This window comes from Taudactylus pleione, unplaced genomic scaffold, assembly GCF_031769625.1.
Source record: "Taudactylus pleione unplaced genomic scaffold, aTauple2 ptg000236l, whole genome shotgun sequence".
Classification (NCBI taxonomy): Eukaryota; Metazoa; Chordata; class Amphibia; order Anura; family Myobatrachidae; genus Taudactylus; species Taudactylus pleione.
The window spans coordinates 606,287-622,705 of NW_028284638.1; the positions used below are offsets into that span (position 1 = coordinate 606,287).

Consider the following 16,419-nt stretch of genomic DNA (forward strand, 5'->3'; position numbering starts at 1 on the left):
TTTCCTCCAAAATAGGGTTGTGTATGGCAAGGGAAAATAATATAATTCTGTACCTTTCTATGGCTAACATAGTGATAATTTATGTCACCCATCTAAGCTTTTCTCTAATGCATTTTCTTTCATCCTCTTGAAATAGCTTATCATTTTTCATGCTATGTGACAGTACTCTATAATGGCTTTAGCCTCTTACCCTCTTTCTGTTCATCTAAACACACCATGACTCCTAAATTGTCAGATCAAGATTCAGCGCAGCCAAGGAAGTTGTCTCATCAATATAATACATGATGGTCTATTACGCATTTATACTGTCCGCATTTATACTGTAATAGATAGCTCAATATGATTCGGTTTCAGTAGATTTGTGTAAATGTTATCTGGTCACAGATGAAATCATATTTATTATTTAACTCGTGAGGAAGTGTGATATTAATTAAAGCTTATAGAGACCAACTGAATAATTTTTAAAATATGGTGTAAATTGAGGCTTCAGATAACCTAAATGTCCTTTTTTCTTTCGTTATAATATAGTTTTATCTTTCTTTTATAGTAGTCTTGTTACTTCTGTGCCTCAATAGCATTAGCTGCAGAAGAGTGTGGTATACTGTACCATGTCAACTTTCAGGATGTCGACATTTGCCAAATAGACATTCACAATGTCGACACTGCCATAATGCTGACACATTCAACATTATACATATTCGACTTTGAGAATGTCGACAATACTATTTTACCCTAACCCCAACCCCATCCTAACCCTAATCACAGCCTAACCCTAACCCACATTTCGGATGTCGACACAACAACCATGTCAACATTATTAATGAATATGTAGACGTTCTGAATGTCGATATTCTGAACCTACCGGCATTACAGTAAACATTCTGAAAGTTGACATAATAACTACATACCATTGTAGAAATATCTTTAGTGCTCTATGTGTCTATGAACTATTGGAGCTATTGGGAAGAATGTAATAGCCTTTGATTTACTATAGGTGCAATACAAGTCCCAGCGGTGGTTCTCCAAGAGCCAGCATGCCCTGGCAGCCATTTTTAACTGGGCTTGACAGGGCTAGTTGGTATTGTAGTGTATCAGTAAATGACAATATTTCTAATATTATTAAGCAATATTTTTTTACGCTACACCCATCACACTAAAGGCGTAGGGATTAACCCTAGTGTTATCAGCTCAGTGCTTGTTCTTGCTAAGGGGAGAGACACATTTTTCCGTAAACATATTTTGTATATTAAAAAGGCATACATAAAAGAAGCCAGAATGACGGCGATGTGTAGGCTATTACGTCCAACGATTTGGATGCCAAAGACATGGGAAAATCAAGTTACCGTAAAATTTCCACACTTTTTATATATAGAGCACCTCACCGTATTAGGTTGATAGTCTTAGTTTAGTTTGTATTGCTGCCGTATATATGTATTCTCCATTACATACTTTGTTTTCTGCAATATGTTCAAGGAAAGCCGTCAGGTTCTAAGTGTTAAGCTACACAAGGCTCTGCACATTCCATAGGCTTAGATAAGGCTAAAGCAATAGGTAAGCCCTCCAGCCAATGTATATTATTTTAAAGGCCTTATTTATTTTGTGTTCTACGTGCTTTCATAAAGTAGGACATTAAATGGCTGTCCCTTGGTAATAGATTAGTTTCCAGATTTTAATTGATAATGTGTTTTCCTTACAATTCAGGTTAATATTGGCCAACCTTAACTTCCTCAAAGGAAAGGTTTAAAGCTGCTAAAACGCAATATAATGTAAACTATTTGAATAATATTTATAGTATGTCACACTCATATTACACTGGTTTCTTTGTGTATTCTGTACAGCTTTTGCTGTTTTAGTAACTTGTTCCACCTTTGTAAATTAAATCAGTTGTATAGACAAGAAACAAATATTTTCTTAGGTGTTTTATTTGATATAACGAATTTAAGTGTTTAGAATCTTAAAACATTGGTGGCAAACAGCCAACCTGAAAGGCAAATTTCATTTTCAATACTGATACTACATGGTATGGTTTATCTCAGTGATAGACACAACACCAGAGCAGGGATCGCTGCCACCCTGTACACATGATGAGACTTGGGGGCGGGTCTGTCGGCTCTACACACTGCAGGGTAATCACCTTTGGATGCTCCGAGCAGCACTGCAGTAGCACTACTGGCTCCAGTATGCCATTCCAGGCACCCTGCTGGCCAGATGCAGGGGCCGTGGGACTACGGCACCACTCGTACTCCCCTTCCTATGGCCCTAGATAGACAAGCTAATACACTTCATGGGCCACATCGGGCAGTCTTCTAAATTTCAAAACGGCTGCACATTACACTTAAAGGTCTGATTATTAAAAGTTGGCATTAACTAATAATCTATTTAGCCATTTACCGTAGTGATACAGATTTTACCAGTGTCTAAATTACCAATCCGGGGATACTCTGAGCCCCAAGAAACAATAGTTTGTCCCTTTGGGTAAGAAATTTAACAGGTCCTCATTGCTTGTTATAGGATAATGTCATCTCAAGATGGTACTGACCAGTGGCAAAAATTGTGCTAAGCCCTCATCCCCATAGAGGTCTGTAGAGTTGGGGGCATGCGGTGCTACATGAAAGCTCTTTTCTCAGCTTCATGAATAGACCCCTCAGTCTTAGTAATAACTTAAAGCAATACATTTAATAAAAGAAAGAGACACTTCTATTGACACATGACACATCAACAGACAAGTATTACAAGCTAGAACAAGTAAATCTGATAATACACCAGGAAGGACCTAGGGTCAGAGGGATGCATGCAGCTTGTTGTCCATCATTGGCTTACCTGTATATACCAGCAAGTAAGACAAAACATTACTCTATGTTGTAAAATGTACAGAATACAGTGGTGGTCTCGCACTGTAATTGAAGCATTTTCTGGGTCAAGCTATAGTGACTCGATATCATTGTAGAGATGCTGGTGCCTGGCATATTCATGACGAGTAGAGGGGTGCAGTGATAGTACATTTATAGATGGCACAGTGCTTGCATGCATGCATAAGGGCAGTTTGTTGGTATAAAACATGAGGGAACAGTGCTAGAAGAGATTATGGGAAATAAGTATTGACATAATTATTTTATTTGGCATGGTGCCCTGTGCCACATACAGTATAATGCTGTAATAATCTTCACATACATGGGGTCAATATTTAACTCCGGGCACAAACAAAAGGGCCGGATTAAGGTGCGTGAGAGCCCCTGGGCTACCAACTTTTAGGTTTCCTCACTAATAAAATTGGTGCTTTCTAACAGTCCCCCTGAAGTTAACTGACCTCTGCACCCCGTCCCCAGGCTCCGGAGTTCGCACTGCTCCTCCCTTTCAATGTCCACTGATGGCAGCATCATGACAAAGTTACATTTCAGCCGCAATGCTATAGGGCCTGGGATGCACTGATCGTAGTGTTGCTGGTCGGGAACTGGTCATCTCCTTAGGCACCCATATCAGGTTGCGGTCCTATGGGGGCCGATGGGTGACCTCACTGGCCTTGCTCCCTGCCTATAATTCGGCCCTGACAAGCAATATCAGTTTCTAAACAGGGAATCTTGCGGCAGTAATGTTACTTATTTGGTGAAGCAGGAAAAGGCTTACAGACTTCCTTTGTTTGGGATGTAATAGAAAAACCTCACATAAGATGATTTTTTAAAAGCAGGATCTGTTCTTCATTACATTATAGTAACAAAATATAGGGCAACAAGAAGTTTATAAATTACATAGGCTTGCAGAATGCAGCTCTTCATCTCTATTCCCTGCCATTTACTAGCATTGCCCCCAGTTACTCCCAGTTATACTACAGTGATATATATTGTTACAGGGGGTGATTCAGTGGTGGATGAGATTGCAAAGCTGCACGCAAGCATCTTTGCAATTATGTTAATGCAGCAGGAGGCGCCATGCCTCCTATATGCATTAATGATATAACGTGCGCCCATGGACGCAGCATCAGATCATCTGCATGATCCCTGGCCGGATGAGTGACCATGTGGTCACGCAGACCGGCCATCGCAGATGAAGGAAAGAGGCCAGGAAATCTCTGTCAGCCGACAGAGATCCAGGCCTCTTCCCCCCCCCCCCCCAATGGCTGCAACATGCCTCCGTTTTGTGAAGCAGAGGTCGTCGTTGCCTCCCTATCCCCAAATGGCAGCAGACTGTCAATCACTGACAGTCTGCTACCACTCTGCGTGCGATCACACAGGACCTGTACTGCACATGCGCAGTACGGGTGCGGCGTCTGCACAGATTCTCGACCATTGGGAATCTGCCTTCAGCAGTACACTAGCGTGCACTGCTGAATAAGGCCAGAAGTCACTTTTAGGCACATTAGTGCAGTTTTATTTCAGAGCGATCTGCATTTTCCCAGTTTGTGAGCCAATTAATAACTTGCCGGGAAAAAAAACGCACCATTTGCTGCCCCCTTTTATCACTTTTTTTCAAAGCCACTTGTTTCCTTTTTTCGTTGGTTCATTCTTAACTTGTTCATTTTGCATATAGAATATCCCTGCTTAGTAATATATAGTGTGGGAGCATTTCCTGACAGCTTCCAAGCATCTCATTACTGTGCAGTAGACAGAATGAGGGACCTTTATTGAAATACTTCATAATGAATAGAGAGCTTCACCTTTCATGCAGTGCCAAAATGCCCAACCCTGAACCACTTCAACTTTGTATCTGATGTCTTTCCAGGGGATAAAGTAGGGAATCTGTCTATCATTCATACCACCACCAACCTCAGAAAATGTCCACATACTGTATTTAGCTTAATAATGTTGTGTTGCTATCAGGAACTTGTAGTTTCCATCACAAGGGTTTGTGACATACTGTTATAGTTCTGCTCATGTTGACCATGTAAAAAAAATATTTACTTTTTGACCATGTTGTATATCTACTTTTTGGTGTTCAATTTAATTTACAAAGAGCTTGAACAAATTTGTTCCTTGCACCTTTTCATAAAAATGATACCTTTTGACCAGGCAGGAATCGGATTGGCTTTAGTTAAATGATCTTAATGGATAACTGAGATTTATTTGTGTATGATGATGTCAGATGCTTTTAGAGGCGTACCCAAGTCGGGTCATAAAACATTGAGTTTTGGCAAAGAAATCTAAAAAAAGCTCTCCAATTCAAGGTTCATGATTCTAAAGTGACACTTATTTACTGTTATTCTGGGATGTTGCTCCTATTTAAGTGTATTTTGAGAGATCTGAAATGTGCACTAAAAGTAAGACCTGTATTTAAGTAAAGTACTAAACCTAACATGACCACATGAAATCCAATTGCTACATATCTTGGGTTAGTATGAGCAAACTGACATCTATAAGATCTCCCAGAGACTCTGAGTGTACAGAATTGTCCCTGTACACCATCAATTGTCCATCAAATGAAATATGTTTCTTTCAGTTTTTAAAAACTGAAGTACTAATATCTTTTTACCGTAATTGATAATGTTTTCACACAACACATATATACAATTCATTCTTGTAGGAATAATATTTTGTGAGATTGTTTCTTTTTTTGCCTGCTTTTGTTGATCATTTTTATTGTGGGCTTGCAATTGAATTTCGTACAGTATTTAACTTATTACCAATGTTCGAAGCCACCTTGATGTTCCACAAATCCAAACTAATTGGTGGCATCTAATATTTTTGTAATTTGGTAGTGAATACATTTTTGCCTATAGGGCCTGATTCAGATTTGGGAATAGAATAAGAAAGAGCAAATTGGTAAACCTATGTTGCACTGTATGTGGGACAGACTTAAAAATGTGTAAAGAGATTTAGATTTGAGAGGGGTGTGTCCAAACTGAACTCTAAGTTGCAATGTAAAAATAAAGCTGTCCAGCACTTGTGTGCTACATGCGAAAGCAGCCAGTATTTACCCTGCATGCAAATAAAATGTTTGCATTTGCTACCTTTGCATTGCAACATTGTTTGTCCAGATACACAGTTATACCCCTTTTACACTAAAATCCGGGCTCTTACTTGGGATTTGGAACACGGTTCCAACCCGGGAGAGACCCCGTTTACGTTAGGGCTCTAACCCGGGTTATTCCAGGGTCGGGCCATTTACACTATACAGGAGTGCAGTGTTAACTTTTTTGCTGGTGCTTGGAGATGACAGCATCTCCAAGCGCCGGTGAGCCGGCTGTTCCTATGCTGTAAACGGGACCCGGGTTGGATGACCAAGGAAACCCGTTTCCACTGCCACGTAACCTGGGTCCTTACTGGGTACAACCCTGCTCGCTCCCCGGGTTGACACGGCAATAGCCCCGGTTATTTGGCCAATGTAAAAGGGGTATAACTTGCTTTATATTATGCTAATCCCAAATACAATATAAACAGAATAACAAAAGTTCAAATAAAAATAAAACATAATTGTGTAGAGTATACATAGAGCTTATAAAATCAAACTATTTAATATATTAAGCTGTAAACTTAAATGTTATGTATTTTCTGTATATTGCATATCTTAAGTTAAGTATACAGTAAAAAATACTGTATATATTGTTTTTCCCTTTCTTTACTTATTGCATTAATATATTTAGCACAGTAAATTAACTAAATACTTTTTCTTTTGTAGGGTCCAATGGGGCCTTCTGGACAAAAGGTATGGTCCGAAAACTCAAACTCCTGCAGAAGTAATTATTTCTCTCCTAGCCAAATTATGTCCAGGGAAGGTTGTAAAGGAATTGCTACTGTAGACCACAATGAAGCCGTTAGTTTAGTCTGCAGAGTGTGCTTTCCCAAAATGCTGCTGCATAATGCGAGATTTAAGATTTCTAATTTCCTCAATCATGGGAACCTCAAACAGCTCAGAGCAGACTGTTTTCAATCTGTCTGCTGAGCTGGAGGTTAAAAGGTTCCTCTGGTTTTCCACTGAGAAACGACAAGCAACCCGAGAAAGTCAGACTCAAATGTTTTCACTGTTGGATACAATTTCTAATTGAGAATGTAATCTAGCACAAATATAGTGTGGAGCAGAGCCATGTGACTAAATAAATTAGGGGTAAATAATGATGGAGGATGTAGGTGTCCATAATAAATTGAAATAGAGAAACTGCTGTGAGGTGACCTGCCATTGTCTTCCTGGTTCCAAGGTAACTAGAGATCTCACTTCCCGTGAGTGCTTGCATGTTTTATTGTCACTCATGCTGAGCGCTGTCTGCTGCTGGGTGGTGTAGAAAAGCCCAGGATTTATGATAGGTATGCAGTCAGTATGGCAACATTTTAAATGTTGACACAAAATGTTAACAGTTATTATGTCAACATTGTTAAAATGTCGACATCAGCTCTCAGCTGTAAAACAGCCTCCAAGTCATTGTTAAAGTTGTGAGTGAGAATGAAGATGTTATGTGCTTTGAGTTAATGGTTTTCTTAATTGGATATAAAAGTATGTTTAGTACTGTTTTATATGCAGCAACATTGGCCAGCATTGCATTACTTAAAAATTTATAGTGGCCAAAAAGATTTTGGGAAAGTAAACCTGACAATCCTTCCCTGACCGCTTCACTTGTGTTTTCATCATTCACGCTACAGTTATGCAGAGACCTAAGTAAAGAGGTGAGAGGAACTTTAACTCGTGTCACCATGGCACTAATTTATTGGCCAGTTACAATGTGCTACTGTGGTTGAAAACTGCCAGACTGCATCTTGATGCCAAGTTTCTAGTCAGTAAAATCACATCATGCATAGATCTGCTAATGGTATGAACACAGGTACAGACTATTGAATATGTTTTTTTTCCCAGAATGAATGTATTTTTTGTTGCTTAAATGTCTTTTGCAAAAAGTGTTTTATTAGCATGTTCAAAATAAAAAAGTGACTAGACAAGCAGTTAGATGAGCGTACAAGTGTTTTCAGGCATCCCAGCGAATAAAAGTTAAACCAATTTCACGTTAATTAGAAAATGCATTTGGATACAGTACCTCCCAATAATCGTAACTTTGGTCAGTCAGACGAACAGAATGGTCTATGTACTAAGCCTTGGAGAGAGATAAAGTACAAACCAATCAGCTCCTGTAATTTTTCAAACGCAGTCTATAACATGACAGTTAGGAGCTGATTGGTTGGTACTTTATCTCCGTCCACTTTATCTCTCTCTAAGGCTTTGTACATAGATCCCTCCGTTTGATGTCATGACGTACAAGAAATATTGCAGGAACAGCAGTATGGGTGCTAGGCACGTCCTAAGGACACACCCTGTGCCTTTCTAACTAGGTGGAGTAAGGACGTTCCTCTCCCGTCACCCTGTAAACTGGAAAAGGGTATCGTCAGGGCACAACTGTGCCACTCTTCAGCCTTGCACCCTGGTCAGTGACACCGTTTGCACATTCCTCGTTACGGCCCTGTAGTTTGCAAACCCTGGCAGGTAAATTACTAGTCTGAAAGTGCTTGTGGATAGTTTGGGTGATTCTACCTAATGATATAACTTTACCTTTATTTTGAGTGTAATAGTTTTTCCTCCTACACATCATAATCTTCTAGGTAGCAGTGAGACATTGTAGGCTAATTTATTAACTTCATTCAGGGGCCTAAAATTCTGACTCACCGCGAGCACCAGAGCAATTCAGCATTTCTCCGTCACAGCGACAGCTAATCCGAAGATCATCTGTTCCTGCAAATCTTTTCACCGCTATTTTAGCTGCGCTGAAACTTAGCACTTCCGAGTCTGACCTGGCAGTGCTAGTGCGCCTGCATAAACTGCAGTTCACACAGGCACGCAAAGCCCAGACGTCCGGCAGAAGGAGCCGAACAGGGACGGAGGAATCCGAAAGGATCCTTCTTCACAAGGTGCAGGAACAAACGTCATCTGTAGATGGAGAATGTTCCCGCAGTCAGGCTCAGAAAATGTTGTATTTTCTGAGCTTGCTGAACTTTGGTACCCTTACTAGTGTATGGGAACAGTAGGCCTGATCGGGGCTGGAAGGTAAGCAGGAGTTATCTGTCATATCTCCTACGTTACCTTTAGAATGAATCTCCCAGATACTTAATTTATAGAAAAGTAGGTGAAAATTTAAATTTTCACCTGCTATTGTATAAATTATGTGATGATGAATAGACCCAAAATACAAAATACACCACCCTCTTACAAAACTTAACTAGTTATTGATTTTGTGACCAATTGGAGCAGTCGTGACAATTTAGCAATGATAAAGTAGTTTACTTTCTACAATAACATATAGTAAATTAAGCTTTACTGCCACTGTAATCACTGAGTGGTTGTGCAAAAAATGTAACAATCCTGAAAGCTGAATTGAGGATGCTTACGTTTGGCACATTGTGCCTTCTGAAATTAGCTGTCAGCTGAATGTAATCACTGGAGAAATCAGAATCTGAGTCATCTAATTAGCAGGCCTGGGTGAGCAATGTGCTGATTATTAAGACGGTGTAGAAAAAAAAACGTAATCAAAATAAATAACATTAGGCAGATGTAAAAGTAAGGGAAGAGATATTACAATTAAGTATTTTTCTGCAGCTAAGCAGAACATGATAATATTGTATAATTATATTTATGATGATATATTGGTTATATTTTATATTATACTAGCAGAAGTAGCCGGGCGTTGCCCAGGTTTAAATCTTCAAGTTATTAAGTTTTAATATGTGATGTCGTCCAAATCCATCCAGTAGAAAGCCCAGAACAGGTTCCCAGGGTCAAAGTTCTGACCGGGGCACTCCACTGTGAGGTCCGACCTTGACCCCAACCACTCCATTAGGCATCCCAGACCAATTGCCACCCCTCTGTGAAGTTTTCATCCAAATCCATCCAGTGGAAGGCCCAGAACAGGATCCCCTGGTTAAAGTTCTCCCCAGTGTACACCAACGGGAGGTCCGTCCAGGACCTCAACCCCCTAGTATGTCTTCTGGGATCCAATGTTACCACTCTGTGAAGTTTCATCCAAATCCGTCCAGCAGAAGGCTCAGAACAAGCTCCCTGGTTCAAAGTTCTGCTCAACGTACACCAACGGGAGGTCTGACCAGGACCCTAACCGCGCTAAAACCTGGCCAGGATCCAGCTGGACCACCTCACGTTGGTTTCATCCCAATGGCTGCAGAAGTGTCTGAATGCATAACCGGACAGACAAACAAACAAACCAACATACAGACCATTGTCACGTTGTCGCTATGTGGTCTAATAGCTTACTTTTTTGATACTAAATAACTATGTAAGATTTGGCAACTTTACCTTGAGAGCCGTGGAAAATATTTGCTAAAAAACAAACGTATTCTTTTATATATATATAGATATTAATGATCTTGAGTGTAATACTGCTGTGTTTCAGGGATGTCGGGTATACTGTATTTACTAAGCAGCAGCTTTTCAAAGGGGATTTAAAGGGGCAATAATATTAAATGCAAAAAACTCCTGATTTTGCTTTTAATATTATTGCCATTTTAAATCCCACATCCAGAAGAGTCTCATTGTCTACTAAAATCTTGAATTATAAAATTTTTAAGCAGTAAACAGTGTATATTTGTGGTATATGTTTATCATGTGGCAGTTGTTCTATCCATAGCAGCAAATAATGTAATATTCATGTTATGCACTAGAAATGTTTCAAAACAATATTAGCCATATTTGTCATTTTACAGGTATATTTTTATGTGATTGTTTGCAAACAATTCTAAACTTGTCTGACAATCTACTTTTAGGGTTCCGATGGTGAGTCTGGTGCCTCAGGACTTGACGGGCAAAAGGTACAAAAATAGCTAAATGGAACAATTTGGATGCATAATAATTGTACTATCTATTATAATGTTGTTTTACAATGATACATTTGATGCTATAGATACCTTAGCCTAACTCACTGTTTGTAATGCCATCATTTATTTTCTCATGCAACCTGACTGCTTTTCTTCTATAAAAATTTGGAGGGATTATAAATAATTTATGAATTTTGCTGTTGAGAACACATGTACAGTATTTGTTCTTTATTATATCAAAAGAAAATATTGGGACAGAAAACACATTTATGTTCCTTTAAATATCTGTCAGCTCAAGGTTCTCTCAAATACGGCATCCCCCTAAAGTGTTCTGTTGCGTGCCAAGTCAGCTTTGATATATGAGCCCAGAAGCAAACTGCTCCCCTTGCTGACAGGCGAAGGAGTAGTGAGCTGATTTGCTATTTAAGCTGTAGACTCAGGCCAAAACTCTGTGGCTACTGTTTAACCACAGAGGAATAGAGACAAAATGGCGTCAGAGCTGGCAGCGCTAGAAATTATGAGCAGCATCATGAATAAAACACATTTCAGGCTAGAAATTCTTTTTTTTTAGAAGAGTTTACTAAATAAAAGAGAGATGCAGCTACTCTTAAATTAGTGGCATTATGTAGTCTGACAGCATTTACAAGAAGATTTTCACAGCGATGTTTGTGGTTTTCTGTACTTTATTTAATCCAGTATGATTTAAGGTGTAATTATACACTGCGATTTTACTGGCCAGTCAGGTTATTTTTACAGTCTCCTATGGACATAAAACACAGCCAATCAACATTTGATGAAGCTCTTTCAGACAAGGACTGGTGGAATATGGTGTTGGCTGATAGCCGCATCTGCTCATGTTTGTGATCTTTGTCCAGCCATACTAATTGCGCCCTACTGCTTCATGTCTTTTGACTCAACCACCAAATGGCTAGACATTTGTATTGTGGCTACACGCCCTGGGCTGCCGCTAGGCTCAGAGTGGGCAGCCGGCCGGCTTCTCTGTGGGAGTCTTTATATACAAAAGTCGAGCCTGCACAAGTCAGTTTACAATTAAGTATCAGATAAATCCCAACATAATGGCTGTAAGGAACATATATAGTACAGCCCTTGGTTGGTGGTGCTCCCAATATTTAAGTATCTAAACCAGTGATTCCCAACATCAGTCCTCAAGGCACACTAACAGTCCTGGTTTTAGTGATATCCATGCTAAAGCACAGATGGTTAAATCAAAATAACTGAGGTACTAATTAAGTCACCTGTGCTCAAGTATGGCTATCCTTAAAACCTGGACTGTTGCTGTGCCTTGAGGACCGTGGTTGGGAACCCCTGATCTAAACTTATTTTCCTTATTCTTTGCAAGAAAGCAAAGCAAAGACAAAATAATGGCTTTTTGGGGCACACATTAAACAGAATAATTTCATCAAAATTAGCGATTGTAATTTTAAAATATAATTTAATTTGGATGCTGCCAAGCAGAAAAGTGAAATGTACGTCATTCACAAGCAGTCTCAGAGGAGACTGTTCACTCTCCACTCTGTACCTCTCGAGACATCGGTGACCAAGATGCGCCTATCTACAGTGCAACATCGGAGCAGCCACATCGGGCAACACACAGCACAGAATAATTTTTTTGGTACCTGATCCCCAGCGGTATTTGTGAGTAACTTGCACTTAGTGGCAGAATATTGGTATGCTTCATAACCACAGGTACTCTTTCATTTTACCACTGACACATAGGCAGCTTAAACTTCAAGGGGGTAATTGTAAATCGCGGATGACTCAGCCGCAGATGATTAGTTAACCTTGAACAGATGGGTCCTATGTAGTACCACTTTATCCTGCATCTGCCTGTGTCAAGTACATGACAAAAAGCACTTTCTTCATTGCGATTAACACTGTTACTTACGATAAGATGTCATTACTATGTATGGTATAGATATTATTATAAACATTATTCATTGTGAGTAACATCGTCACCAACAAGCAGGTGTTAATACTACGTGGAATACAGATATCAACATAGAGAATTACTAACCATGCTGTGTGGCTGCATATACAAGCAGCCATAATTTATGTGCTTTACATCAGATTCCTATTTGCAGATGCATCAGATTGGCTGGTTTTATTATCACATGTGACACAGATATCACTTTAAGCATTACTCATTACGATTAACACTGTCACTAACTAGCAGATGCATCAGATTGGCTGGTTTTATTATCACATGTGACACAGATATCACTTTAAGCATTACTCATTACGATTAACACTGTCACTAACTAGCAGATGCATCAGATTGGCTGGTTTTATTATCACATGTGACACAGATATCACTTTAAGCATTACTCATTATGATTAACACTGTCACTAACTAGCAGATGCATCAGATTGGCTGGTTTTATTATCACATGTGACACAGATATCACTTTAAGCATTAATACTGTCACTAACTAGCAGATGATTTTTTTCTATGAGTGGCACAGATATTACTATACTGAATCACTAATTCTGCTGTATAGCTGCACATATAAGCAGCTATAATCTATGTGTTTTCTATAACTTGTCATTACATCCGAATGACTCAATTTGAAGAATAATCTGTTTTGTTTATAATCTCCTTAGTGCACACTCTCATCTGATTGATCTTTCAAGCCCCCCTGCAATACTACGGCATCAGAGGTGGTTTGCATTTTTTCACAGACAGCAGAAGTGCCCCGTTACCTATCTTTTCTGCCAGGCAGACCACTCAGACACTCTCTCATCTAGTGTCAGATGCATTTGCTGTATGACATTGGACAGCAAAAGTGACTGAGTTGCTAATTTCTACCGACCCTAACAGTATTTTTTCCATTGTCTGCTGTCCACTCACTATCTTTTCCTTTTTGACCTATCATTGTTCATTTCAACACGATTCTCTCAGTCAGCCTGGAGGATTATTGTTCCCCTGCAATGCTGTTAGCAACAGGGACTTCCTACCAGTAGATTGAACAGTAGAGACGTCTCTCAATCTTTCTTAAGACAATACTCATTTTCTTTACTTCTGCATTTTGTGTCTGAGGCATCTGCATGACACAGAAAGGAATGAGTATTTGAATTTGACACTGTTGGCTCTGTTTCAATTTTTGTTTTGAGTCAATATAATTGTACCCAATTGGTATCCAAGTAGCCTACTCCTTCTACGTAGATGTTTCAAAACCTAGATACTTTTTACATTAAGAGTGAAGATATCTCTGTATATATTTATTGATATGTTGCACTTGACCTACTGGCACCTATATGTCCTCTGTATATTGATTGAATTTTTTTGTTTTACATTCTAATTAGATATGCTCACACGTGAGATGTTTTTGCTGAATATACAATTTGAATCTAATTAGGAGGTACCCTGAGTGGCTTTTGATGATTTCCCTGGGGGTGAAGTATAAGTAACAGAGCTTTGACTAAATAACTAGGGAAATAATTTAAATACTTTGCAGAACCCATCAACATTTAATACTTGTTTTATATATTTATACTTTTTGATGTACCTCAAACTTTGAAACCTTGGGACTATTTTTAGGGGGGTATCATCCAATTAAAATTATGGCCTGTATCCAATTAGCGGCAAAAAAGTCGGAATCAGCGAAAAAGTATCGCCAATTGCGTCTTTTCGCCAGGCAGAAACTTATCTTCGTATTCAATGTCAAACACTTTTCACATACGTGAAAACGCAGTGCAATGTAATAGGCGAAAAAGACTAGCCTGTGAATAGGTGTCGAAAAAAAGTGCAAGTTGCTATTTTGGGGTGCAAAGGTGGGAAAACCACTCTGCACCCTTGGGACAGACGCTCAAAGGATAACTGCGTCAAAAAATCCCCCCAAAACAGTGAGGTACACCCCAAAAAAAGCACTTTGAAAATGGGGGCAAAAAAGTGCAAAGTGGGAGTACAAACTTTTAAACTAGCGAAATAGACTTTTGGGGGGTCTGCAAGTATGGGGGAGGTGTTTTTTGGATTGCAGGTGTTTGCCAGAGGTGCATAGTTTAGGATTTTTTAAACTTTACTTTAGTGACTTAAAACCATGCTTGCACCCATTTTCATGTACCACCACTAATTTGACAGGAATACGCGATGTAGGCAAAAAGTCCGGCATACGAAAAAAAAGTATCGCGGGTGCGAAACTAATTGAATACGGGCCTATATTTTAAAATTACAATTGCTACTTTTTATTAAAATTATTTTGTTTAATATGTGCCTTAAAAAGTCATTTTTTTTTGTCTTTGCTTTGCTTCTTGCAAAGAATAAGGAAAATAACTTTAGGATTTCTATAAAGCACAAATAAGAGGGAAAAACATTAAGTAAGTCAGAATGTGATGACATACGGCACCAATCTAGGCATTTATATTACATACTGTACCTGTAAATATTGCTATCACCTATTACACCACGGTGTGTTCCTGTCTTTTCATTTTATTTACTTTTTTTTAAAATACAGTAACCTAGATTGCATTACCTAATTGATACTTAATGTTGTTAAATATTGTCATGCGTGTGACCCTAGACTCAGGCTCATCATATTTCACATAATCCAAAAATGCTTAGACAATCTAGCTTAATCTGGATAATGTTATATAATTATTCACATTTTTGTCTTTATCTAAAACATATTACTAAAATATTATATAATGTGATGTGAAAACAAAAGTGCACCATTTTTAAATGTGCATTTGTACATATCAGGACATAATTATATAAATCAATCTATTCCTTACTAGTTCCTAAAAAATAACAAAATATTATCTAATGAGACTGAAAACACAGATTTTATTTTATCCTCAGTTATTTTAAAATATGGCAAAGGAAGTTTGGATAATGTTTGATCGCAGTCATACAGATGCGCCCACGTTCATTGTGGCTGATCATGGCACAAATGTGCCCACGAATCGCACTATGCACCACGCTTCGCTATGGCGTGTCCCCGATCATGGGAGTGCATCACCGTTCAGTCCCATGGAGTTGCGAAATCTTGTCTCCGATTGTGGGAGTCTGTCTCGCGCCACGCATAGTACGATTCACTGCGGTATGGACAACAGATCTGTACTCTATACAGTATTTGCAACTCTCTAAAATTCAACTTGACATGCCAGAGAGCATCTAAATGGCGTGGAGGCCTGCACTTTGCTTTGGCCATTCCAAAACATTTAACTTTTATTTTCTTTTTAGTCTCTCAGAGGTAGCTATAATGGTGTGCTTAGGATGATTGCCCTGATTCATGGTCAATTTTGTCCAAGCTTCAGTTGTTCAACACAAACCTTCATATTTTACTCAGAAATACTCTAAGATATAGTGGAGTTTATGGTGGACTCAGTAACCCTATTGCATCCAGGTCCTCTGGTAGAACAACCACAAATAATCACCAATCCAACAGGACAGTCTATGATGAGGTTGTGTTTGGTTTTTGCCTAAAATGGCACTGTATATATCTATTTTGGTAGTAAATGCATGAACATTTACCATACTGGCAGGTTCCTGTAGATTCCTAGATGTATTATTTTGATTCTTTGGTGCACCACATCATTTTGCTGGGATGTTCACTTCCGGGAAGATTGTCAACTGCCTTCATGGTTTTTAATGTCCCTATGTAGAATGGTTAGCTTTAAACTATGTGGAAATGAACTTATAACCTTTTCCATGCTGAGTGGCTAGGAG

At 39.0% G+C, this 16,419-nt stretch overlaps 1 protein-coding gene across 1 annotated transcript in view; it reads left to right on the forward strand.

The window, feature by feature from the left end:
* Positions 1 to 16,419, forward strand: part of COL25A1 (collagen type XXV alpha 1 chain) — a 519,499-nt gene that overhangs the window by 390,023 nt on the left and 113,057 nt on the right. Inside the window, exons 11-12 of the mRNA XM_088479454.1 lie at positions 6,610 to 6,636; positions 10,683 to 10,727. Of these exons, the coding sequence (XP_088335580.1) occupies positions 6,610 to 6,636; positions 10,683 to 10,727 (72 nt within the window). The remainder of the gene's footprint in view (positions 1 to 6,609; positions 6,637 to 10,682; positions 10,728 to 16,419) is intronic.